The sequence below is a fragment of the Perca flavescens genome, chromosome 1 (genome assembly GCF_004354835.1).
Source record: "Perca flavescens isolate YP-PL-M2 chromosome 1, PFLA_1.0, whole genome shotgun sequence".
Lineage (NCBI taxonomy): Eukaryota > Metazoa > Chordata > Actinopteri > Perciformes > Percidae > Perca > Perca flavescens.
Window position 1 is genome coordinate 40,921,735 of NC_041331.1, and position 27,187 is coordinate 40,948,921.

At 40.1% G+C, this 27,187-nt stretch overlaps 1 protein-coding gene across 18 annotated transcripts in view; it reads left to right on the top strand.

Annotated features, from left to right (window-relative positions):
- The first annotated feature begins 1,585 nt into the window (after positions 1-1,585).
- The window catches only part of ppfia1 (PTPRF interacting protein alpha 1), a 52,062-nt gene continuing 26,460 nt past the window's right edge, over positions 1,586-27,187 (top strand). For 17 of the 18 annotated variants that reach the window (XM_028582957.1, XM_028582782.1, XM_028583366.1 and 14 more), the window contains exons 1-9: positions 1,586-2,664; positions 7,564-7,824; positions 19,793-19,894; positions 20,714-20,878; positions 21,042-21,116; positions 22,429-22,530; positions 23,299-23,532; positions 24,695-24,841; positions 25,672-25,806. In XM_028582957.1, coding sequence (XP_028438758.1) covers positions 7,564-7,824; positions 19,793-19,894; positions 20,714-20,878; positions 21,042-21,116; positions 22,429-22,530; positions 23,299-23,532; positions 24,695-24,841; positions 25,672-25,806 — 1,221 coding nt within the window. In that variant the 5' untranslated portion in view covers positions 1,586-2,664. The remainder of the gene's footprint in view (positions 2,665-7,563; positions 7,825-19,792; positions 19,895-20,713; positions 20,879-21,041; positions 21,117-22,428; positions 22,531-23,298; positions 23,533-24,694; positions 24,842-25,671; positions 25,807-27,187) is intronic. The other variant, XM_028583975.1, reaches the window with a different exon arrangement.

The window sequence follows — 27,187 nt, forward strand, 5'->3', positions numbered from 1 at the left end:
ATTTAGTTTTACAGTATATTCTGCAATATGGATGTCTCATTGCATTGATACACCACAAGATGGCGCAACTATTCTCTTTGTTGTGAGTCCGAAATCAGAACATATTTTTTTATCAGCAATTTCTCCTGCACTCAGTGTAATGATTAAAAAAACTCCAGATATAATTTGTGATAAAGATGACAATTTCAATTTCCACTCCCACCTGTTTGTTTAGTGTCATATATAGATGTATAGGGCTAAATTAAGACGTTTTTGTGGTTTATATTCCAAAGAGGAAAATGAAGAATTTTATTTTGAGTGAATTTATAATGTATTTTGTTGTGGGATTTATTTATGTTTGCAGGTTGAATATCTATAATGAAGTAGCGAAGTATACAAAATAAAACATATGACAACATTTTGTTTTCATGCTGTACTGCATGTATTGTATATGTTGATGTTTATGTTGTTGTTATTATCGGTATATAATAGACTAGAAAAGAATAAGAGAGATAATAGAGATTTTATTGTCATCCATCCAGCAGATACAAGACAACATAGAGTGCAATAACAGAAAATATAAACACAAATAGTATAAATGAATGTAAACAAATGTAAGGTCGGTTAATAATAATAATAATAATAATAAAAGTATTTTTATAGCACCTTTTATACTATAAATGCAACTCAAAGTGCTTTAAAGAAATCAAATTAGATGTAATATAAACATAAAGGTGAAAGAATGCCATAATTAATGTAAAATAAGATGAAAAATGAAAACCCACTTGATTATAACAGTAACATAACATGCACCAATGCCATAGTTAATGTAAACTAATAAAAACCCACTTGATAGTAAAAATAAGATGAAAATAGAATCCATAACATTAATGGAAAATAGAACTCAGTGAATAATAATAAGAAATAAAGTTAAAGCCCAAAAAGTGTGCAATTAACAACAGTAAATGCAAAAGCACATACATTGTATTTACACACAGAAACTGTCCATAAAAAAGTTCATGACATTCAAATGAATGTAGGCCTATCATCGGTCCATAAGTACAATCACAAAGTGAGTCTTTATTGCTTCCTTCTTTTTTTTTTAAAGGTGTCTTATTGTGTTATGGTATTAATGCAGTTCTTGATAATGAAAATGTGCAAAGTTTGGTTTGGAGTCCTATTTATTCTTGCTAATGAGGAATAATAAAATCAACTGTACAAACACAAATTTATATAGAATTATACCTAATATTTGAGTTAAAAAAAACTTTGTTGTTGTTGTCATTTGAAATTATGAATTATTTTGACTAATAGTTAAGATCAGAGAAAGGTTGAGTGGATGAGTTTAGCCACGATAGGCCTACTGATTTTTAAACCATATCAATTTTCACCCGAAATTCTATGAAAGTGATCAATTATATTTGCAAAGAGCGTTGTATGGAATCCATCCTTTTTGTGGTAATTTGGTTAAAAAGAAACCCATATTTCTGATACAGACATTTTTAAAAGGGGTCAAATTTGACCCAAGGACAACAGGAGAGTTAACTTTGTTATTAAGACAGAATAGTCTCCAACTAGCCAAATCCTTCTCCTCCTGTTGCCAACCTGAGAAGCGCTCTTGCTCTCTTCCCGTCGACTACCAGGCTAATGAAAAGTGCTAGCGACACGGAGCCCACCATTGGCTGTCCCGACTGCCGAGGCTGGGAGGCAGTGGCGACAGGGAAGGAGCCGGACCGACGGACCTGTTGGAGGAAATACCGAGAGAGCGCCAGAAACCCGTACGAAAACTCGGGAATATAAAGCTTTTATTTGAGGATTGCACTTCCCAAACGGATCAAAACGTCGCTAACGTTCAATGTTAGCTGGAAGTTTTCGAGTCGAGCACTGATGTGGTGACGCGACTCCACCGAATCGACGGGAAGCTAACGTTAGCTGATAGATTAATCATTTCAGCAGAGCTTTGGAGACATATTTCAGGATTTTTAAACTCGTTTTAGTGTTTTCGTAATAATGTAAGATACATAGCTATGAGATATTATATCATGTCTACTTTTATATGGAATACAGCGTATCCTTAGACAACTACCTGACGTTATCTTAGCTAAGTTAGTATATGAAACTAGCAAGCGTTAGCTACCTAGCTGGCTAGTAGCTAACGTTGGCTAGCTGTCGACTTTAAACTGACTTCAAGCCAAAGAATTCTGCTTCAAATTAGCTAACGCTAGCAAGGCTACAACTGTTTCCACGTCACCTCATCACACATCTACCTGTTGTGAAATGTTATTATTGGCGAGTTGACCTTTTATTTTCAAAGATGGACGTTTGTTTTGAAAAGCAAAGATAGACACTTTACTTCCAAATCTAAATATGCAATCATCGAATCACCAGCTTACTTAATGCTAGCTTGCTAACGTTGAGTTAGCCGGCCAAACTTGGAATACTGCCCCCTGCTCACTTGATGTGGGTTTCGCTTTGAGGCCTTTAGGAAATTATCCCTTTTTTTCCTCCGAGAAGACCCTTTTCACAGCCTTAATGCATCCCAGCCTCTGAATGGTATTTATATTCTGAATCGCCTCTGGATATTTGTGAGAATTGCCAACGTTGTTGTAAACAGTTGGAGTATCTGGAGTTTGTTGACAATAACGTGGATTACAAAGGCAGTTGGAATAACGATAATCTTTAAAGGTGAGATACCGACGCATGTAAACATTAAACAACTGTATGCACAAGTTTTGTGTTAGAAGTGCCCAATCATATTTTCAGATGTGCTGACTGCATCACACAGTGGATAACACAGATTTAACTGTACCAATGTACTTCAGTTTTCGTCTTAGATTTCTCCATCACCATGATAATACTTTATTCTCCCTTACAGGAAATCTGGTTGCCTAGTGTTAACTTATTGTTAAATAATTTTAAAAGTCCCATATCATGCTCATTTTCAGGTTTATACTTATTTGGGTTTCTACTACACTAACATGTTTACATTCTTTAAACTTAGAAAAAAACACTATCTTTCTCATACTGTGTATCTGAATATACATCTGTTTGAAACGCTCTGTTTTTACAAACTGTCTCTTTAAGCCCCCCCTCTCGTAAAAAGCCCAGTCTGCTCTAATTGGTCAGTGTCTGCCGTGCTCTCGGCTGTCATTGCAGCCGGGGAATGACTGCAACTAGGACTGAAAAAAAATCTATATTACTCAAATGCTGAAATTACTATTTGAATGTGATTTAAAAAAAAATATGTTGGCTAACGTTAACTAATCTCCGTCTTCTCACCTTGGCCTACCTGCATGTGAAAACAAAAGGCTTTTGTCATGTCACGTCTGATGAACAATACGTTAGCGGGAGTGAGAAACGCAAGGCATTTTCAGGTCTTGAGATCATGGAGCTAACGTTACGTACCGAGTAATGTTAATACAGGGGGAGTGACAGGCATCGCTGGGAATCGGGGAAAAGGATGGGAAATAGTTTTAATATGACTTTAAAATCGACATCCACCAAGGCAAAATGCTTATGCTATCATTAGTTAGCTCGTTCTGGTTTTCTAACTGCGTCGCGAGGTATAGTAACGTTAGTATAGCTGGGAGCTTCATGGAGAAAGCTAAAGTTAATGTTAGCTGCCCCACAGCTGTCAGAGTTAGCTTTGACTTCATATATTACCTTCTAACAGCTGGATTATCAGTAACGTGACAATCTGCAAGAAACAGGTTGCTTATAAATCACAGAAATAGTAGTGACAGCACCGTTTGGCTTAGTTATCAATGCTGTTAGAATTGTGGCTAACACTGGTGTAACTTACTTTATGACAAATGGTTTCGGCTGTGCTTTTCTAACATTGTCATTGTGCTACCCGAGCACCGTTAGTAGGGTTGGGTGATGTCCCCTAAATTGCCAGTTGAGGGAGTGAAGACTTTTTATTTTACTATATCTCTTTACATACATATTTTGTTCTACTACTATGGGCTAACAGTTCGATCAGACATACATTTCTATGCCCTCTGTAAATGGACAGTATTAAATGGCTATGCTGCCGCCTGCTGGTAGGGGCAGTAATTACAATTTGACCTACTTTCATGGCGCCGTAATTCTATACTCAATCAGATGTCCGAGATCTGAATAACGACAGTACAGTGGAACGTTTGCCTTTAACAGAGCGACAGAAATAACCTAATAAACCATCATTACGGAGATTAAACTACATTCTCCGTTATATTTGCACGGAATAACGCATTCAATAAACAGAAACATAACTTTTCACAACGCAGCACAGTGCAAAGCCCCGACGCAAGTGTCAATTTCCCGTCCAGTGCCAGCAACTAGGATTAACGTGTGTTTGACAGGGTGGGGGGGCGTGGCATCACAATGGTGGCACAACCCTAACCATTAGCCTTTACAACAGAGCTGCTTCACTACACTGTTAGATAATGTGACATTACAGAATTCTCTGTTGATTTGTGTTTGTCACCGTTTGCTTGTGGTGGAAAATGTATGTAAACGGAGCAACGTGACCGAAATGCAATGCGCCATGACGTAGTTCAAGGCCAGGCTGATGTTGGAAGTCCCTCTAGTGGACAGAACGTGTAACAAGAACCACAGGCTTATAGTGGCATTGACAATGCATAAAGGCCTTTTTACAGTTGCTGTTCCCGATCTGTCGTTCGACAATGTGACGTCAAAATGACGTAGATCTCGCAGGCGCGCCAAGATTTAAAGTGCGCGAGTATAAATAGTTACGGCGCTCCCATGACTGATGAATGCATGAATGCATTTGAGCATTAAATATTAGAATATATTTTATTTTTTTTAAGTAACAAATAAAATTTGCATGGTATTATAGAGGAAGATTGACAGATCTAACTGCAACGGCACTGTGGCGGCACTGGACGTCAGTTACCTTACTGCAGTTGTGCACGCATTGTGGTGGCAGATAAATAGCGAAACAATGATGAGTTTACTGTTTGATTTTTTTATTTGGTAATTCCAGCATGCCTTAATGTTAGTGGTTACAGAACAAAAACAGGAACAGCAGACTGGTGGCCAGCCATAGCTTATCCATCTCCAGAGGAGTATCTTTCCGCTTTTGCCAGCGCTGTGGAGAACGTAGGGTGCGCTAGGTAGGGACTCGGGGCGACGGTGATTGGCAATATATTCACCCAGGTGTGTGTGGCAGCAGTGGCGACTACACCGCACTTGTGTTCAGGTGGCGAGTTCGCTTCCTTCCACAAGCTCTTTTAGCCTTATTAGTCTAATAAATTTAAAAAAATTTACAAGTTACGAACTGTCAAGAAATTAAATATTCTTACACTTATTTTCCTTATTAAACAGAGAAATACAACTGTACACCTGAATTCAAGTTTCTCTCCTTCGCCTAACATATTCACCAAAACATAGTCTTTCCACTGTTCCAACAATCACCAACTCTAGTTTGGTCAAAATTAATCCTTAATTTACAGAGTGTGAAGTGAAAATATGCCATCTCCACTCGCCGTAGAGCAGCGGCTCGTTCTTCCAAGGCAGGCCAGTAAATTGACAGAATAAATTGACAAAAATCGGCCAACAAATCGCCCAACCCTACTAATCCATGTTTACATTTAGTATAGTTGTGACATCACTATGGTAAGAAGTCCTGACGGCTCATTTAAAAACACCCGTTTCTGAATACAGGCTGCGTGTATTTCTCCGTGGATTGAGCGTATTGATAATCTCACAGTATTTATAATTGCACCTCGACCTGCTTTATAATAAAAAATAAAGACATGGTATCCCACATTTTACAATATGAGACCTTTAAGTTGGATAACTTGAAAATGCAATTTTAACTGCACACATTACTCTGAAATGAGTAAGAAGTGGTGGTACAATCAGTCTTCTGCCACATTTGGTTCTCAGTTTTCCGTGTTTTCATCTTTGTCTCATGTAAAGAAATACTCCTGGCCAAAGAAGTTTTAAATTTAACTCTATGTAAGTGTCCTGCTTTCAGGTCTTGGTTTGTCATCTTTTACTTGGTGACGTACGTGATGTTTGTGCAAGTTACATTGGACCCACCATCTGTCACTCCCTCTCATGGATGCTGTCGTGGATGCTGTGTGACCCCCCCCATAAACATTGTTGAGTCTGAGTGAGTGGCTTGACCTCGATATGGAGCATTTGGTTTTGTAATTTTGCTTCTGATAAATTAGGTTAAGTTTGTCTCCATCCCCCAGAATTATGCTTGTGTGTATCATCTGAAACATGCAATTTGTAATTGAAGTTATTTTTTTAAGGATGGTAGGTTGATGGCTGGTTAATTCGCATGTAACAGGTATGGTCCAGCTCTTGAACACAGAGTTGTTTGAAGATACAGTTAAATGTTGGTGCACTGAACCGAATACAGTGGTTTCTGAAAGCAAATGGCTTTTGGCATCTCGGGCGATGCAAAGAATAAGATGAAGGGGTAGTTCTGGCTGCCACTAAGTTCCTCCTCCACTTGCTCCAATGTGTTGTTGCTCCTTGTAGGTACGGTATGTTAAATCCAGCTCACATGATTCTTGGCTTTTTTTGTCTAGCAGTCTGTCTACAGGATTTAATCTCCTTGGTGTGAAGAGTGGCTCTAATTCGCCAGTCCTTCCTTCCCAAGGGTTGTTAGATGCAGTATTTCTTAACAAGCTTCAGTCAACACTGCTTTCTTATTGCCTGTAATTGATTTAAGGATCTCTGTTCTTTTCTTAACAGTACCAATGTAGGTTAACTTGACTGTTTACTCTGGGAACATAGCTTTATATTTCAGTAGTAGTTAACCATCAAACAGCTGATTAAGCTCTGTTTTCCCTTCTGTTTAAATAAACTTTTGTAGGCTTTGATGTCTGCAAAATATGCTGATTAAATGACCCCAGAGGTGCACTTTTAAACTAGCCTTATGTTTAATCTTTAATCTGTCAAAAGAGTGTCTGCTTTAGAACGTAAGCCAATTTTACAAACAAATTTAAAAGCACTTACATTTACAATTAAGCCCCGGTGTTAAACTTTTATATAGTGCCTGTTGAGCTATATATTTAAATGTATAGATCATTTTGAAGCAATAATGTGGAACTTTGTTACCACAAGATTTGTTAATGCTTATACTGCTGTGCATTGGTTTGGCTTTTGAAGGGGAGAATACAAGACATTAGGGAATTCCAACTAATACAAACTGTACTCTTTTTACAACTTGTGCTTACTTATTTTTTTACAGGAGTAATAGCTGTTTTTTAGAGTCAAATTAGTCTTTTAACTAATTTAACTATTGAGCATAAATTGCAGGAGAAGTCAGTGACAAAAGGTATTTTTTGGTTTATTATGAGACCTTTTTGCTGCCACCTAACAACAGCAGATGTATTTGGGGGCAACAAACCACTGCCGCTATAAGATTTTGTTTGTGGTTCTCAATGCACTGATGAATAACCTTTTGAAAAATGTAATTGTAAAACCTACTTCTGGAAGAAGATCTGTCACTCTGGATAATCCACCTCACTGTATAGAGTTTTTAGTGTTTTCAATATCTTTTTCCCTCATAATTCTCGTCCTTTTAACTCCAAACTGGCTCTGTCCTGTCCATGGTTGTAGATGATGTGCGAGGTGATGCCCACCATCAGTGAGGCCGAAGGGGGAGGCGGCAGTGGTCGTCGAGGCTCTGGCTCCCCATTGCAGTCGGACTCAGAAGGTCACTTTGAGTCGCTGATGGTGTCCATGCTGGAGGAGAGGGATCGTCTTCTTGAGACTCTGCGAGAGACGCAGGAGAATCTGGGCTTGACTCAGGGCAAACTTCATGAAGTCAGTCATGAAAGAGACTCACTGCAGCGACAGCTTAACACTGCATTGCCACAGGTAAGTAAGAGAGAACTTTTTCCCTTTTCAAAGAAAACCCAGCCATAGAGTTTGATGATATGATTATGTATGCAGGTAAATTATAGAGATTTGTTAGCTGCAGCAGCCACACCGGACTAAGGCGTCCAGTATACTCGCCGCAGCCGACCTGTCGAACGCAAATGTGACGTCATGGGAGTGCCGTAACTGCCCACAAGCGCGTGGTGGTCGCGACACTAGTTGCAGTCTTCTCCTGAACAGAGGGGGCGCTAATGAGGAAAGGCTACAGACTTTGCTATTTCTACGGACTAGAAGAAGAAGAAGAAAAAGGTAAACAACGACAGAACTGGCAGCAGCATTGACGTCAATGCTTGGATTTGATTCGATGACCTACTTCGTCGGATCAAGCCTTTCATTCGCCATAAAAGAGCTCATCTTAACCCAGTAAGTTTACAAGAGAGACTTGCAGTCACTCTGAGAGTCCTGGCATCACGTTGTCCTCGGACTCGTCCATGCTTACTGTTTCCACTTTGTCGCGCGCCGCTGAAAAAAGTGCACAACCTCTGGTTGCGCACTCAAAATCCTGGCGCGCCAGCGAGATCTACGTCATTTTGACGTCACGTTGGCACGCGGCAGGTCGGCTGTGGCGACTGTAAAAAGGCCTTAAGAGAACTACAAAACTAAATAACCTGTCAAGTCTCACCGTGTAAAAGTCAAGACTCGCATTGCAGTGTCTATGCTGGCATTTCACATCATGAACACTTGTAATGTAAAAATGTCAAAGAGTTTCACACTATCAAAGAAAAAAAGTGTGCATTGTAATCTTATTTAAATGAAAGATAACCGTGCCCTTTGGAGCACCCTTCCTGCATGGCTTCTTGCTGCGCTGCCAGCCAAAGTATCAGTCTCACTTTTGGATGGCAGATCTTTGGCTCCCACAGTGGAGAAAGTGATACCAGAGTCTGGTATGGTTTTGGGAGTTATATGGTCGACCAACCGCAAGGTGCAATAAGGCGTGCATGGGTTTTTGCATCAAACTTAAAATGAGTCAAGAAGACAAAAGAAACTGTGAAATTGAAGAATAATACATTCTCTGCTATGAGAAACAATTTATATTGAGGAGCGAAAACACTTTCTTTGACAATGGAGGTATTACTTTTTCAACTACTTTCACCCCTACCGTGCATATAATTAATATACAATATGCCCCTTACAGTTATTAGATTGTCATAGCTGCTCCTCTATTTCTACTATTTGCATAACATAATGTGGAGGGAATCGCCATCCTGACTTTGTCCATCTGCTTGCAGGACTCATGTTTCTAACCTCTCTGGGCTCTTATATTTAAAACAAAGGGATTATGTTTCCAGTTTTAATGATGCATAAGGGGCTGGAAATCAGTTAAGCATTGGTGTCGTTTTTGTTGAATATGCACCCAGTATATAGAGTTAACATGCTGGTTATTTTCAGTATTTGTTTGACATTTTATTACACGAGCGAGAGAAGCTTGAGGCGTGCAGACTGTGAGCGATCACAGCTCAGAATATGACAGTTGATAGGTCACAGTGCTGAAATTAGAGAGGTCTGTAGATAGTACCGGGCCACTGCATATAGAAAGCAGGGGCAGATTACACAGTGTTCTAACTGATAGTGTCCCAACTTTCCTGAAACATCAGATAGTAAGAACTGATGTTTAACACACTTGTGGGATGCCAAGGCCTTTCTTTGCCGCTCTGTGTTTTACAGCCAGGAAAACTACATCCAAAGTCCAAACATTCAGACGCTGCGTGACTCTGATCCATTCAGTTGACACCTAATTTAGTACAGAGTAAATATATAGAGATAAACATGTACAAGTAAAGCGTAGTCATAACTAGCAGTAACATGAGCTATTGTGTTTATGGATGTTGAATTGATGGCAGCATTGGAGGCGAGCTACTATAATCATGGTTACATGCTTTGTAAAATAAAAGTCAAGCTACCAGACTTTGCGTACACTGCACAATCAAACTGTCATTGTTATTAATTCTTGTTATCAATACATTGTTTAAGTGTATTGACCTCTATAACACATTTTATAATTCTGTCAAATTACATAAGAAATGCCAACAAAAATATTTGTCAGAGGAGCTGATCTCCAGTCAGACGGACGGCCAACAATCTCCTTGGTGTGTAAGCACCTTAAAGGAACGTTTTTTTTTCTTTTCTTTTTTTTTCTGTGTGATATCTTTGTGTGTCTGTACGTGTGTGCACATGCACACTGCTGTGGTGTTGTCAGCTGATCATCTGGCTATCTGCCAAGCATCCTGGGATTTGTATCTGGAAGGCAAAAAAAATCCAGCTGTTAAAAAAGTAGAAGCACTTTATACTGTATGCTGTAATCTTGGGGTGGTGATGGTGCTGGTGTGGGAGATCTGGGTTCAATTCCCACTGTGCTACATCAAACAATGTGTCCCTGAGCAAGACACTTAACCCCTAGTTGCTCCAGAGGCGTGCGACCTCTGACATATATAGAGCAATTGTAAGTCGCTTTGGATAAAAGCGTCAGCTAAATGACATGTAATGTAATCTGGCGTAAATACACTATGTAACATTCTTCTTTTTCTTTAGTGCAGTTTGCTTGCAAATTTGGGTGTTACTTCATTCCATGATTTGATTAATCACATTCTGACTTAACATGTCTGTTATGATTACTTAAAATGAAATGATTCTTAGCAAAGCCCTTACAGAATGCAGATTTAAACATTTGGTATTGATTTGAGGCTGTCATTACTAAAAGCTCTCATACAAAACGCAGCGTCAGAATCTAAAATGTCTTGTGTTTAATGTTTTGGCAGTTTATTGTTGGAGTAGCTTTACACCAGGAACACAAAGCCCGCGAAGTTCCGCGCTGGGAAGCATAGATTCATGCCTGATTGGGGGCCTGGCTGTTCATACCGGATGCGCTTTTCTCTGCGCCAGTCACAAAGTTATCCTACTGGTTGTATGTGTGTTACTCTGTCTGTCTTTCTCTCTGTCTGTCCGTCCGTCCGTCCCTCTCTGTGTGTGCCTGATCGACTGGCTCTATACACAGCTGAGAAGTCAAGACAGCCAAAATCATAAACGTACGTTTTTTTTTTTTTTTTTTTTTTCATTTTGAAATTTGTTTTATTTTGTAAAGTATCCGGCTGCGCTTGGGCATTCTTGTATTTGATTACCTAACTGGTTCGACACATTCGCTCTCGTAAGAAATGGAGGAATGATCGAAATGCTGCAGCTTGGAGGCCTGCATGCACTCTCAATTTGTAGGCAACTTAATTAAATAGTGGTGATGATAACCGCTAAGTATTTTCAATTAAACATGTATAAACAAATTCAAAACAAGACCATACAAAGCAGCAATTATTTAAGATACATTCCTAGGAACTAAATTGGTGCCATTTTGAACTATTGTGTTGGAGAGAGTCTAAGGAGCCATCCACACGGAGACGCTTTTTGGTATAAACGTCCATGTTTTGCATCGTTTTGGCCGATCGTCCAAACGAATCCTGTAAACGCACTACCTGAAGACACAGTTTTTTGAAACCTGGTCCCAGGGTGAAAAAATTTGAAAACGGCGCCCTTCGTTTGGACGGCGAAGCCGCATACTTGCGAATCGATGATGTCATCGCCCCACCCCTCGACCTCTAGCCTTCGACGAAGTCTTATAACAACAACAACGGCGGACTACATTCTTGTGTTCCTGCTGGAGAAGATATTGAGCCTATTAGGGTTACTAGGGCAAAATATACTGTCTGTTTGTATACAGCGCGCAAGCCTCTTCTTCTCTGTTTTTTGGTGAATTTCTGTAGCAGAAACAGCCCCACCTATAGGCCTGGAATATGAAATAGCGTGTTGAGTCATCTACAAATGGATCCGTTTGGACGCAAACCTTCTTGAAACGATGCCAGGGAAGACGGGAAAAAAAAAAGAAGATTGTTTTGGTACGTGTGGACGTGGCCTAAGTCTTCAGGCTAGAGTAGGTAGGTAAAGGGGAAGTGCAATTTTTCTCCCCTGTTCCCTCCCTCCTGGTGAGAGTACCCTTCCACTGGAATGCACAGACATTCCAGGGCAGCTTGCTCACACGTCAACAGCTTTTTCGAACTCCAGCAGTGCACTGTTGAATGGTACTTATTTGTTCTTTTTTGTTTTTTTTCTTTGTTGAATTGGTGCAGGCCAAATTGGTCCAACACTCCCAGTCAAACGTCCCAGCTCGTTGACACCAGTTTGAATGTGTGCAGAGAGAGATTTCTTTAGTAGCCCAATTTTAGAGCCCACATAGGCGTCAAAGTCAATTTCTGTGCTTCTGTGTCAGCCAAGGCTTGTAATAGTTTTGTTTGAAGTGTGTGTGTGTGTGTGTCTGTGTCTGTGTCTGCTGGCATTGGATTTCCAGATGTTTTAAATTTTCTTTTACAACTGCTGTAAAGATTGTTTGAGGCAGTAAAAGTGTGATGTTGCTTCATTTATGTTTTCTTAACACACATCATCAGGCCAAACATGTAGCGAACAACTGCTGTCCTCTTCCCAACTCCTCGCTTTGTAGAAAAAGTAAATTGAAGGAAGAAAGTGTAGATTGGGGCCCTATTGTATTGGGGGTGTAGTTTGGCAAATATTTTGTTTGTGTGGAACAAGTCAGTCTTACTGTTATGTAATTTTAAAAACAAAATTATGTGTGCAACTTGGCAGTGTGTGATATTTTGCCCCTTATTTTGAAAGGGGGCAATCGACTGCACCGACCAAATTCTATATTCTGGTCAGTGGCACAATGGGATGAATTGAGCGTGCACAGTGGTAAGACAGAGAGACAAAGACTGACTTGTTCCACACAGTGACAAGAAAGTGACAAGTGTTGCCTTTTGCCCAATGTGGGCTGAATTAGTAACTTAAAGGGGAGTGAAGGCCATGCTCCCATGCATGCTTTACAAACTATCCTTAAATCTAAACCGGATTTGTTTGTGAAGCAGATGCCTGCAGCATCGCATCATGTTCGAGGAACTGGTTAGATTAAGAATGTGGTCACTATGTCCAGAGCTTATTGCAGTTTCATTGCATACTGTTCCCTCTTGCTTTATCTAGGTGAGTATACAGGTTTCATATATTCACACGTTTTAATACAGCAGCTGATTCACGGCACCTTTTTAATTCCAATGTAATCACTGTCTCAGTAGAGCTTCAATCACACTGTTCGACAAAAGGCATTTGCCACACAAAAATAAAGTGATTCATTTCATTTTGCAGAAAGTTATAGTTTCTATGTGTTAACAATTCCAAGGCCAAATTAGTGATCCTTACACTGTGCTATTAATTGGTGCGTCCCCTTTAAGTTTCATGATCCAGCTGGTTATCCATTAACCGATTCAACCTTAACCTTTTGAGTGTTCGCATCACATGAGCCATTCACACTTTGTGTATTTTGCCATGAAAGAGAGTTTGTCTGAAGCTACAAAATGACTCACTCGTCTCTCATATGATGCTGTTTTTTCACATCCTCTATATGATTGAGTCAAATATTGTTAATTTCTGTGCACAATATAACATGAACTTTCACAGGTGTGGGTATAGTTCGCACTCATTTTTTAGTCGCAAATGTGAGTGAAACACTTGCACTGTCGAGCCCTGTAAAGGCATCTCACGATGCAATCACGTAGTGATATAAAAAATCTTTGAGCCCTGTGATGATGTAGTCTTTTTACTGAAGGGAGGAAAATATAGTGCAAACTGGTATACGGTCAGCTACAGTAGATTGACTTTTTCTCTGTGTGTTTTTGGGTAGCAGTCTAAGCAGCTCTGAATAGGAGGCATTGTAGTGTCTAATTAGTTTTTGACGGTGAGTCCTTTAGGAGAACAGATGCCCTCTGCACAGTGTCAGATTTCAGCACACGCTGCTGTAAGCTTTTAAGTATGGCTAAAGTCATTATGTAGGAGCTAGGCCTATTGGTTCTGATCTCACTTCCAAATACAGCACAGTCTGATGATGGTGTGATGTTAGGAAGAAATGGAGCTAGTTACCATGCTTTGGTATGTTTCCAAATTTTAAGAATCCATGAAATGTACCTGTACTTTAAGTCAAGATGATTTCAAAACAAAATGTTGAATAAATTAGTGTTATGAAGGGTCGAAAAATTTAAAATAAACTTCTCCAGCAGCAGCCTTTAGGGATGGTAGACAAAATGCCCACAAAATATAATTTAGCTTCATCCAGTATGCTGTCATTTGGAGTTTGACATACAGAGAGGAGCCTTGGTGTTTCCTGATGTCTTTTCCTCTTGCAGTGAAGTGCTTTCCTTGGGCCCGTTCAGACCAGGAAACACAGGGTTGTGCTGCGGTAGTAGTGTCACTGAAATGGCCCATTTCTGTGACACCCTGTTTTAAACTACAACTCAGAGTTGTTTGAATGACAGAAATCTGCTCAGATGAGATCTAAATAAGTGCAATAGGACATGTAGCTATAGTACTACAGAACAGCGTGTTAAGGATCCCCAAATCACAGATTAATACACTTCAAAAAAACGAACAATGATCTAACCAACAAAATGAACAAGAATTAACTTTAGATAGCCCTAGTCTTATATGATTTAACAAGAGTTAGGAGGGAACCGTGTTGAGATTAATAACCTGTAACTTTCTGTTTAGATCATAGTATAGTATTACAGGTATTTTATCTGCTGAACCGTTAACATTTGGCAACAAAACAAAACTGGTTTAATTGACAAAGCACATCATGGCTACACTTTTGTCATTGCGATATTCAACGTTAGGGCATATCGCATATTTTCCTCATATCGTGCAGGCTTAATAACTACCCTGAAATTGTGTCAGAGGCCGTATAGTGTCGTAATATTTTCATCTGTATTATCTTTTATTATCTTTTATATCTTTCTAAATTATCTGATAATGTTATGTAGTCATTGTTTTCACCTTCGTTTGACTAGTTTATAACTGAATCTATTATTACTAAACCCAGCCATTACACGCCTTGCCGTCACATCCCACGCCACACACTACCGCAAGTACATTCTCAACCTGTGGGAAACACTGGTGCTTGTGTTTGGTGATTTTAAAACTTTCTTGTGGCAGCGATGGAGGCAGTGATGTTTCCTGTTTCCTGTACGGGACTCTCCCACCGCCTCACAACGGACTGACAAATCTGATCGCCGGTTACATGACTGGCCACCGTAGCGTGACGTTGGGTTGCATTTCTCCAAAAGTTAAGTCGTCTCAACTTTTCGCCGCAGCTGGGGTTTTTCGGCTCCCCCCTAAACGCACGACCCCCATTTGGGCACATCTGCGTTTTCGAAGTTTGACGGCCGACGCAGGCAGTGTGAATGTAGGCTTACATTTTTAAAGGTCCCATTAATAGGAGTTCCCCCAGCCTGCCTAAGGTCCCCCAGTAGCTAGAAATAGTGATAGGTGTAAACTGAGCCCTGGGTATCCTGCTCTGCCTTTGAGAAAAATGAAAGCTCAGATGGGCCGATCTGGAATCTTCTCCTTATGAGGTCATAAGGAGCAAGGTTACCTCCCCTTTCTCTGCTTTGCCCACCCAAAGAATTTGGCCCGCCTATGAGAGAGAGACATCATGGCTTTCAAACGAGCAAAGTGGCAGTTGGTCAAGGCCACACCCCCACCCTCCACCTTGCCCCCCCCCTTCTCTCCTCCTCAATAGCTACAGACACAGAAATGACACATCCTAAGGAAAGCTCATTGTGGAATTGGCTCTAGTGGCTGTAATTCTGCACCAAGGCTGAATTTCGGGAAAGCGACTTCAGATACAGTATTAGGGGACCACTAAGGTTTATATAAAAGAGACTTCAGATACAGTATTAGGGGACCACTAAGGTCTATATAAAAGAGACTTCAGATACAGTATTAGGGGACCACTAAGGCCTATATAAAAGAGACTTCAGATACAGTATTAGGGGACCACTAAGGTCTATATAAAAGCGAGTTCAGATACAGTATTAGGGGACCACTAAGGTCTATATAAAAGAGACTTCAGATACTGTATTAGGGGACCACTAAGGTCTATATAAAAGAGACTTCAGATACAGTATTAGGGGACCACTAAGGTCTATATAAAAGCATCCAAAGAGCACCATGTCATGGGACCTTTAACTGATCTGCCTACAAAAGGCTCTTTTGTGTCCTTTAAAAAAATGTGATGAAAATCTATTAAAAATGAGCAGCCCATGTCCCTATGGTTTGTTATAATGTATGCAATCTACATTCAGAAGAGGGAAAACATTACTCATTCATGCCATTCCAGTTCTCATATTTGTTTCCGCCCGCTCCCATTTTTTGTCTTAGTGCCACCAAGGTGCTGGGATATTCTTCTCTGGGGGGTAGAATGCTGAAAATGACAATACACTCATCCCTGAAAAGCTTTTATGTGTTCCTCTGTGTTTTGGTACGCGGTTCCTTTTAATAGGTTGGCACACATATTTGTGTGTACCCCCCTTAATCCCCTCCCCTGTTCTGAGGCTTACAGAGCAGCTCAGTGCACTTCTAACCAGCATGTACACTCACTGAGCCATACACCAGTTTACCCTGCTGCATGGAGAAATGGGATCAGGCTTTAATGCCCATGGCTGCATTCGCATGTATACAAGCTTATGACTGTATTCAACCTGCATATTTACATTCTATGTATATGGGGAAATAAACACTCAGATTTGAAGCTTGATTCCTACACTCTTCGCAACTACCTAAAACATGACTGAGGATAATAATATAAGAGTAGAGTTAATTGTATTAAGCTGTTGAATTGCTTCGTACTTGTCTACATGCTATCATGTCTACCTGTTGTATGATGTAGGCCTGATTAATCTATTGATTATTTTCTCGATTAGTTGTTTAGTCTCTAAAATGTCAGAAGATGGGGAAAAATGTGGATCAGTGTTACCCAAAAAGCCCAAGATGACGTCCTCAAATGTCTTGTTTTGTCCACAACTCAAAGATATTCAGTTTACTGTCACAGAGAGAAGACACTAGAAAATATCTAAGAAGCTGGAATCAGAGACTACTTTTTTATAAAAAATTACTCAAACCGACTAATCCATTATAAAATAGTTTGCGATTATGTGAGTAGTTGACAACTTATCGATTCATCTTTGCAGCTCTAGTGTTTTGTATGTATCATCCCATAAATGAAAGTGACCGCTTATAAAGAGATGTCGGTGTGTCTAATACTGTCGTACTTTTGTTTTGCACGTGCCCAGTTTTGTGAAGCGGGTTGGCACATACCAACCCACAAATAACCACAGATAACATGCAAGTTAATCAGTCCACTCACTGATTTAACTTGCATGTTATCTGTGATTATATGTGGGTTGGTTTTGATGGTCCAGTCTGGGTCGAAATTCCTAATAATTTATTTTACATGATGTACCACACAAGGGTTAGGTTATCTCTTTTTCTGCTTCCTTTTGTGAAGTTATGACAAATGTATAGTACAATGAATAACATCATTAGATTATTTAGAACACTAAATAAAAGTCTCCAACACAGGTAGATATCTTTGATTGTTAACTTTTAATAACTAATTTCTCTGACCAAAATACTGGATTTAATAGCCATTGAGCATCTTATGGCTGCTTCTTTATGATTAGATTTCTTTCCACACTGAAATCATTAAGCCACACATCCACAATACAAATCCACAAGCAAGTACCAAACGCTCCCCATTTGTTTTTACTCATTATGATATTTTGTGTAAATAATGAGTAAATGAACATTAAGGGGAAAGAAGAGAGTCATAAACGGCATTTAGAGGCATTCAGAAATCTTAAGGTTGCTGTACAACTCAACATCAGCGTCTGCTCTGGAATGTAGGAAGTAAGCCACTCTGTAATTACCCATGGGCCTGCCTCTTATGGTTTCTCATTGGCTAGCAGAGAGTGGAGACCTTGGTCGTAGCCAATAGCAAACTCCCACTTACTCCTTTTAGTGAGGCAGAATCTGTGCCAGTCGCTGGAAAAGCTCCGAGGCTGGAGTGAAGGGAAGAGAGAATAGTTGTGGTAGTGACTGAAAAGAACGATCAGTTCCAGCAACCCCCTCCCCCTCTAACCCCCCCATCCCCTACACACACACACACACACACACACACACACACACACACACACACACACACACACACACACACACACACACACACACACACATACACGTGGAAACACAGCAAGAAGGCCTCGCCACTCAGGGTGCCTGTGCTAGTTTTTGCAGGGCAAAAAATCAGGATGGCACATTCTTTAGGTCCAACCATGCATGTAATCCCTAAAAGCAAGTGTGCGTGTGTGAGTGCACAGCTGCATTTGTTGGAAAATAATCGGAGAAAGATTTAAGGTATATTGGAACAAGTCTCCTCAGAGAGTAGCACTATATTGTATTTTCATTTTCTCATGCAGTTTGAGTTGTTTATCTCTCTAAAGGTGTTTCACCATCTTGCTGTTCTCTTCTGCCACTTTAACATCAGACCAGGTTTCTGCATGATTCCGGCTCTCTGATACATGGATATGGTTGTCCACATGACAAAGTCTGTGTTAGATCACTGTCACGGTTTGTATTATTACCTCTTAGAAAGTAAGATAATCTCTAATCGAATACCGCTGCCGACAGTAAAGTGCAAAAGGATTTAAGGTACTTTCCGACAGCAAGCAGTTGTCATCTTGCCTCCGTTGTTTCCGATGTAAACGTTACCAAAGCCCTGTCGGTGGACAACATGGCTAGGAGAGAGAGGAATGTCAACGGTCATTTGCTAAGGCTTGCTGTGTGATCATGGCCTCCGCAGAAACCACACAGAGGAAAAAAGATGCAGGAGCTAATTTAACTAGTATGTTTACAGTGGCAGTGAACAAATATGTCAGTGAAGAAAAATGGTTTTGCAGCAACATTAGCTTAAAAGTCCAGTGTCAATGATATGACTTACTAAACTTGCTATATTTAATGTCATAATGCTAAAAATGTCCTCTATTTTAAGCCCCAACTTGCTTTATTTTAGAATGAGATTAGAGTAGGTGTGTAGTGTGTGATAGAGGTTGTTACCGGTATCAGATAAAGCTGGTAGCTGTTGCAGCAGATTGGTCGTGCTGCTGGCCATTTAAAAAAAGACAGACACAGCTGACAGTACTTGTTTGTTTTTTTTGTGTCAGGGGTATGGGCAGTCTAAAGGCTCTGACACACCAACCTGACGACCGACCTTCGGCAGAAAAGGCAGTCGGACGGACCTGCTTCCCAGAGGTGGTCAAAAACGTGCCTCGGAACACACCGAAGCAACGCCGACTTGAGAGTACATTCTGCGCGTGCGCGAGATGTAATACGTCTCCATAACAGCAGGCGGTGCTAATCTATGTTGTTGCCCAAAAAATGAAAACCGCCAGCTGATTGGACGATCGCGTCACGTGAGTCTGGCGACCATAATGGCGGCTCTTTCGGAATACCATCTACTATTTTACGAAAATAGTTCACCGAAACGTGTTTCTGAAAACATTTTAAGCGAGAAATAGGCCTTGCATTTGCTGAATCTGTCTTCATTTAACATCGACAAAGGTTAGTTTAAAAGATTTTCCTCAGATTTTGAGAGGCGTTCGTCAGGCTCACCTGCTCGTCATTTCCCGTTTAGCGCTTCACCAATCAGATTGGTCATTGAGTCTGACTGCCCACCTTCCGATTCAAGTCAAATCGGCCCAAATGAAGGCCGACGGCTCCTCCGACTGACAACGGCACGGAACACACCGAACAGACTCGAGTCACCGACCTCGCCAGATGTCCGACTGCTGATAATCGGGTTGGTGTGTCAGCGCCTTAAGAATTTGCATCTACTTCTAGAAACAGACGGTAGATTGCTGCAGTGGATTGATGTTATACTCTATCAAAGGTTTAAACTGTAAATATGAAATTTCCCTGTCTCCACAATAACAACAGTTTTTAAATTTCTGTAGCAGTAACATGTCAATGTATTTGTACATTTCTATTGTAGGAGTTTGCTGCACTAACAAAGGAGGTGAACGTGTGCCGGGAGCACCTTCTGGAGAAGGAGGAGGAGATTGCAGAGCTCAAGGCAGAGAGAAACAACACACGGGTTAGTATAATGTGCTGTGCTGTGCTGTTAAAACACACACACACACACACACACACACACACACACACACACACACACACAGTTATTAATCTTTTAGCACAAACTGCAACACACAAGTGTTACACATTCCAACAGGCCACAATCTTCACTATCCACCATTGATGAGGAAAGTTTGGCGGAGCTGCGTACTCCAGTCAAATCCCTGCATGTTTCTGTTTTGGGTATAGGCGGTTGTCATAACACTGGTTGACAAATCCGTTTTATCCTATAATCTAAACCATTGTCACAAGTTGCTCAATCATCGAAATATCTCAACCACTGACAATACATTTCATCACAGACAGCTGTTTGTGCTGAGAAGGAGCACAACTACACCTCAGCGAGTGCATTATTAGTCAGTAATGTCTCTGACTAGGACCTGTTAAATCTTGCATACTCATCATATTGAAGAAGGTTTTGCTTTTAATATCCAAAACCTTACGGCATTGGGCAACGAGAAGCGAGTCTGTCATGCAAGATCAGTCATTTGAAAATATTATTCAAAGTTGGACAAATGTAGAAGTAGACACAAGAAAAAGTGGAGAAAACCTGCACATAACCTAAATTAAAGAAATTGGAAAAATGAAACATTGAATGGCAGCCTACCTTAACAGATTATTAATGCAAAAACAACAGATAAACAATAATTGTAGTGATTTATTGTGGTAGGACAAGTTTGATGATTCTTTTCTTTGCAACAAAGTTGATGCTCTATGCTTGTCCCAATGAGCAAGGAGTTTTGGCTGGATGGGTTTCTAACACTGTCTCTCGTCTCTCCAGCTCCTGTTGGAGCACTTGGAGTGCCTGGTGTCTCGCCATGAGCGTAGTCTGAGGATGACGGTGGTAAAGAGACAGGCTCAGTCTCCCGCGGGAGTCTCGAGTGAAGTGGAGGTCCTCAAAGCCCTTAAGTCACTTTTTGAACACCACAAAGCCCTCGATGAGAAGGTACGACTGTGTGTCTGAGTGAGATTGAAGTGTGTGTGTGTGTACATGTTTATGTGTGTTACAGATTACTGACATGCAAAGGCAAAGAAAATGGGATAGACAAAGTAAAGAAGATTTGGAAAGGTGTGCGGTTTTGTTTATTTTGGTGTCACATGTTTTGCAGGTGAGGGAGCGACTGCGCGTTGCCTTGGAAAGATGCAGCGCATTGGAGGAACAGCTCACCCTCTCGCACAAAGAAGTAAGCAAAAATGACTTATAATGAAAAGGATTTACTGATCAAAAATTCACATAACCCCAACCCAATACCAATACAACCTTTTTTAAGTTATGGTCAAAATATCGATGATATACTGCATTCACATGGTGCAGGAATATTTGCTGGAACAACTTGACGGCCTAAAGTAGTCAATTCAAAACCCTTACCATGCTTTTAATGTTTTTATTCTCGGCTTTGCTCCCAGTGAGTGATACATTTAGGCTTACATGTAACACCACATTAAACATTGCCAACAGAAAAATACAACAAACAGAGCAGGGACAGACAATGGTAGCATTTTCTGTCCCTGCTCTTATAAAAGTAAGCATATTTAAAACACCAAGTCGTGTGGTGCAAATGCACGGATTTAAGATGTTTATTTAGGCTGTTGATCTTTACAGAAATCTAAAGTAAAGCAGTATCCGTTATCACACCATGTTGTAACATGATGTAGGAATTAATGATGTGCTCCTTTTTAGTCAGTAAATTGAATTGTGAGATGTTTTGACATGCAGCTTTGAAAGGTCAATGTTTATTTTTATTATTTTATCTCATACTAGAGGGAGAGACTTGCACACCAGGAGATGCTGGCAAAACAAACTAACCCTTTGTACATTTGAACTGCTTAAAGACATCTCTCCTGTAAATAATTCCTATTCACACATTGAGTATTCACGCTGGATCGAAGAAATGGGCACATGAATGCAAAGAGGTCTTTAGTCCACTGTGTATTGAATGGGATTAAGATTGACAAAAGGCCCAGAGGATCTTGTGGAAGTGTCCTAGATTTCCTCTCTGCTTCATGCTACATTCATCTTTTGTTCCTGGGAATCGGCCTGAGACCACACACACACACACACACACACACACACACACACACACACACACACACACCCACCCACCAACACACATAAAATCAGCCACTTGCCACTCTGCTTTTATTAGTAACCTTACTTCCTAAGGCAAGGCAGCTTTTTGCTGTTCTATTTTCCTACTGTTTGGCCATTTGGCATAGAATGTATCGGCCTCTGCAGCATATTCATGGAAGTTTGCGATGGAAATAGTTGTGGTTTGAACTTAAGGCTCTTGGCCTTTTTGTAGCTGCTAGCTACACACATGCACAAATGCACATACACAGAAAACTTGCTTTCGTGGAAATAAAAAAAATGATCAAAGGAAGCTAACTTCTTTAGTGCTTTTGGTGAAGTGGTTAACCAGATAATTGTTTAAATGGTTATCACCAGCAAATTAATGACTTGAAAAGGTGTTAACAAACTGTTTTTTTTCTCTCTAGTTGGCTTACCTCAGGGAGCAGAGCAGCCAGAAGAGAGGGATGGCAGATGGAACCAGCGAGGTCAACCACAACTCTGAAAACACACCAAGCACTAATGGCAAGGTGAGGTTACTAAACTGCATATGTGAAAGCCAAGCGAGAGAAGAGGCTACACCATTGCTTGTGTGTGACAAGTGTCTAGCATCTATTCAGTTAACGAAAATTAAATCTTAAAATGAACGAAGGATGTATACTGTATTGTTAAATTGTAATATGATGTAATCTAAATATAGTAGTTTGAACATTCTTAAGTACAGGAGTAAGGTATCTCATGCAAGGATTTCCTTTTTTTTTCCTTCTATTTATTAAAAACAAATGTGGTACTGGCTTTGCAATGAATAGCTGTGCTATGCTGTCTCGTCTACACACACATGCACAGACAAGATGTATACTGGAAGAGGTGGGGGGCTGGAAACAGTCCAGGTTACTGCTGACGGATTGTTCTGCAGTATGTCTCAGCCTAAAATGATAAAACTTTGACATCAGTTAATCAGTGCTTGAGGAGCAGCAGGTATAGAGTGAGCGATTTAAATTCATCTCATGTCTCATCATGATCATTATGTGCATTATATGCTTGATCCAATTTTAAAATGACAACATACCTAACAGGTAAACTGTAATAAATCTAGATATTTTGTCTTCCAAACTCCGAGTCAAATTGTTTGATGTTTGGATATGCCTTGATTACAGTACACACATAAATGGAACAAAATCAGGAATAGAGACTGAACATATTGATCAGTCTCTACTATTAAGTGAAGTAAAGCCTACGTGTTTGCTCTGTACATCTTGTGTGCACTGGCTAAAACAGTTGTGTTAATTCACCCACAGCGGTCATCAGACGGTTCGCTGAGTCAGGAGGAGGAGTTAGTTCATGGGTTTGGGAAGGTCAGTGAGCTCAAGGATGTGGTCGACCGTCAGTCAGCTGATCTGGGCCAGATGAAGGAGCGCATGGCTGCTATGGTTTCACGCATCAGCGAGCTGGAGGAGGACCTGGACACGGCCCGGAAGGACCTCATCAAGTCCGAAGACATGAACACGCGGCAACAGAGAGACCTGAGAGAGGTAAGGAGGACGATACTTAAACCAAAGAGGTCTTGAAGTGTGACCCAATACATTCCTTTTAAATGTATTTCTTTTTTTCCTTTGCATTGACAGCGGAACATTTAAGTCAGATGATCTCAATCCGTTTTGTGTTTTTGAACTACAAACTTGAGCTAATTGTGGCCTTATGTACCACAAATAAGGAAGAGGATTAAACAAAACATAAGCACAACTAAAAACCAATAACTATACAGTGGGTCGTTGAAAATGTATTTTTTTATCTACGTGTTTCACACATAATGTGGTTTATCGTTTTACATTCTTGTTAAGCTAATAATACTAATATGCATACAGTGTGTATGGTGGTATAAATCGCAAGCTTATCACGATACTAGGGGTGTAAGAAAATAAACTTGAGTATCGCGGTATTTTATTTTGAAATACTGTATCGATTTTCTAAAAAGGCAATATCGTGATATGTATTGCCAAATTCTTGCCAATACACAGCCCTACACGGTACCTTTTATCGATTCTTTGGACGATACAGTATTTTCAGATATCTTAAAGTGTGCCACGATACGAATTTGTTTCAATTCAATTCAAGGCCCTGCGATCAATATGAGACAATATCATATGCCCATTCAACACAATCAGTTACAGTTATATCAACTGACAAAAATAAAACTAATACATGATTTAACTTAACTTGACATTTTATTACTGAGCTCTTCCAGATAAACAAAATAATAAAAAAAATGAATAAATAAAAACAACAAACTATTCTTTTTAATAAAAAGAATAAATACAAGGTCAGAATTTCAAAATAAAGGTGCATCTTAAAGATGATGTGTATCGATATTTTCACTTTGCGTTGATGATATTGGATCGTTGATGATTGAATCGATATATCGATCGATGTATTGTTACTCCCCTAATGATGTATACCTACACTGCAGCACATGCAACAGTATCACCAATATCATATATTTTTGAGTGAAATTCTCTGCTAAACTGTGCTCCTCACCTATTTAATTTTCCAGTGGGGTGTTTTCTGTAGCAAGGATTAGAAACCTCTTCTGAGTGTAATTATCTTCCATCTGAAGATGCAAAGGTTGGAGGACAGCAAGTCAGCGTCAATATCACAAACTGAAGGCACTAATGCAATGTTTGTGTCTATGTATAGTCAATGGCTCAGAAGGAAGACATGGAGGAAAGGATCACCACCCTGGAGAAGCGCTACCTGGCAGCTCAGCGGGAAGCTACCTCCGTCCACGACCTCAACGACAAGTTGGAGAACGAAGTGGCCAACAAGGACTCCCTCTTCAGACAGGTACGCTCCGTGCTCTTTGCCTAAAACTTCACAGATTAGGAGTTACGGAAGAAGCAGAGTATGAGGGCGTGCTACGCTAGCAGCTAGGCAACACGTGTTACAAAGTGACCCACGTTTGTCTCTGAAGTAAAGGCTGGACTACAATGGAGCTGTTTGGAGCAGTTGGTGAACAGTGTTTTCTGTTGGAGATGGTAAGTCCCTTTGGGGTGGACTTTGGGCTTTTTCACTTTGTAAACCTATAGTGTGCACAAAAAAAGATAGATAACACAATAAAGGAAAGGGAAAAATCCAAAAAGCATAATATTAGCACTTTAAGATTGGTTATCTCATCACACCCCTAGCATCTACACACATCGGTACGTTATAATCGGACTTAGAGTTGATGAGGCATGTGTTGATTTTGGTGTTTGAGTCTCAGAGTTGTCTGCCAGCAGGAATGGCCTGCAGTTTTCCTTGTCAGTTTTCAAAACCCTGCTAATAAATTCCAGCTGTATTCACACAGTGACCATCACAGCAGGCACTGAATGGGAAGCCTCAAAGACCCTGGGTTGTTTCTTTACATGTACTCACTGAGATGGAGATGTCTCTCTCCTCTTTTCTTATGGGTTTTGTGTCATTATGAATGTTCTCTTACTCACTGTCTGCCCACCCCACCCTTACCCAATCCCTTCTCCCTTTGTCTCCCTACCCCTCTTTCCCCGACCTACAGTCTAATTTCTTGCCATTCTCTTCACCTTGTGGAGCTGAAAGCAAACCGCGAGGCCAGGATGGAGCCTAGAGTCTTCAAAATGCTTGCCAATGACTGTTTGCTTTTGGTTTGTTTGTTGTAGACGGAGGACAGAAACCGGCAACTCCAAGAGAAGCTGGAGCTGGCTGAGCAGAAGCTGCAGCAAACCATCCGCAAGGCAGAGACTCTGCCTGAGGTGGAAGCAGAGCTAGCTCAGAGGGTAGCTGCCCTCACAAAGGTACCAGCACCTGTCCACTCTGTACCTCTCAACCCACATTCAGATTTATTAGAAACTTAAGAACTAAGGCTGTTAATGATTTACTGTTTAACCAACAATATAAATGTTGAAGATTAATACAATCAGTTAAACAGTTAAAAACAATATTATTATAATTGTTTTAAAGGTAATTCAAATGTTTGTTGCATGGTTAAAGGCAAGGTAGCTTTATTTCTATAGCACAGCAACAAGACAATTCAAAGTGCTTTTTATAAAACATTGAAGAGCAATTAAAAACATTTGTTAAATAGACTTTGACAGGTAAAACATATATATAAATATATAATATATATATATATATATATAATATATATATATATATATATATATATATATATATGAATAAAAGTTGCAAAAAAAGAAAAATAGGTGTACAATCTATTTCTAAACTAAAAAAAGAATTGTGTGTCCAAGCCTCCTAGACGGGTGAACTGGGTCTCAGTTGCCTGCTTGTCAGTTAAAGGTGCCGTAGGTAGGATTGCGAAGATCCAGGACTTGGCCAAAATTTTTTAACAACTTCTCAGTCCCTCCCCCCTTTCCGCTAAAGCCCAAAATGTTCTTCTAAACCCCTCCCCCCACAAGGGAGAATGAATGCATGTGCATGAGCAGCGATTGACATGCAGTTAGACACACTCCCCACCCCACTCCCAAAAACCAAAAGAACATAGTACAATGTTGATTAGTAATCACAGGCTTTTGAAAATCCAAAACCTTTAATTGAATATTCCATTGGCATGTCTGTTGGGGGGGAAATGGTGGCAAATTGTAAAAAGACAAACTGAAAAGGAATATGAATTAACTAAAGATTGTAATACTTCTACCTATGATCCTAACCTAAACATACAGTAGATACCAGCACACATAATGTAACCAGGGCTGTTAGATTATTTCCTTTACATCGCAACAACCAGGAGCTCCCTGTGGAAGCTGCTGAGGAAGCCATTGTTTATGTTACTCCAAATATCCACAGGAACCTATTTTTAGAGCTTTGACTCATGTTTTTATCCATTTATAGTTTGAGTCTTTTGCCTTGGATAAAACATGCTACTGCTGAACTTACATGGGCATGTTAGCACCTTATTTGTATTGGAACTGGCTCGCAGTACATCTCTGAAATTTGAGCAAACAATCATTCTTATTCCCATCTGAGTCTTTTGTTTTATGAGTTTATCAGGAAGCAGACGCCTATTTTCACATCCTGTAAATAATGTAATCTCTGTCCATTCTGCAGTTTATCCCTTCTTGCTTTTCTTACATGTGTTACTTTTTAATTTATTGATTTGATTTAATTTATTTCCATATTTGCACAAAATGTGTTATCCATAAAATTGTGACAGAGGAT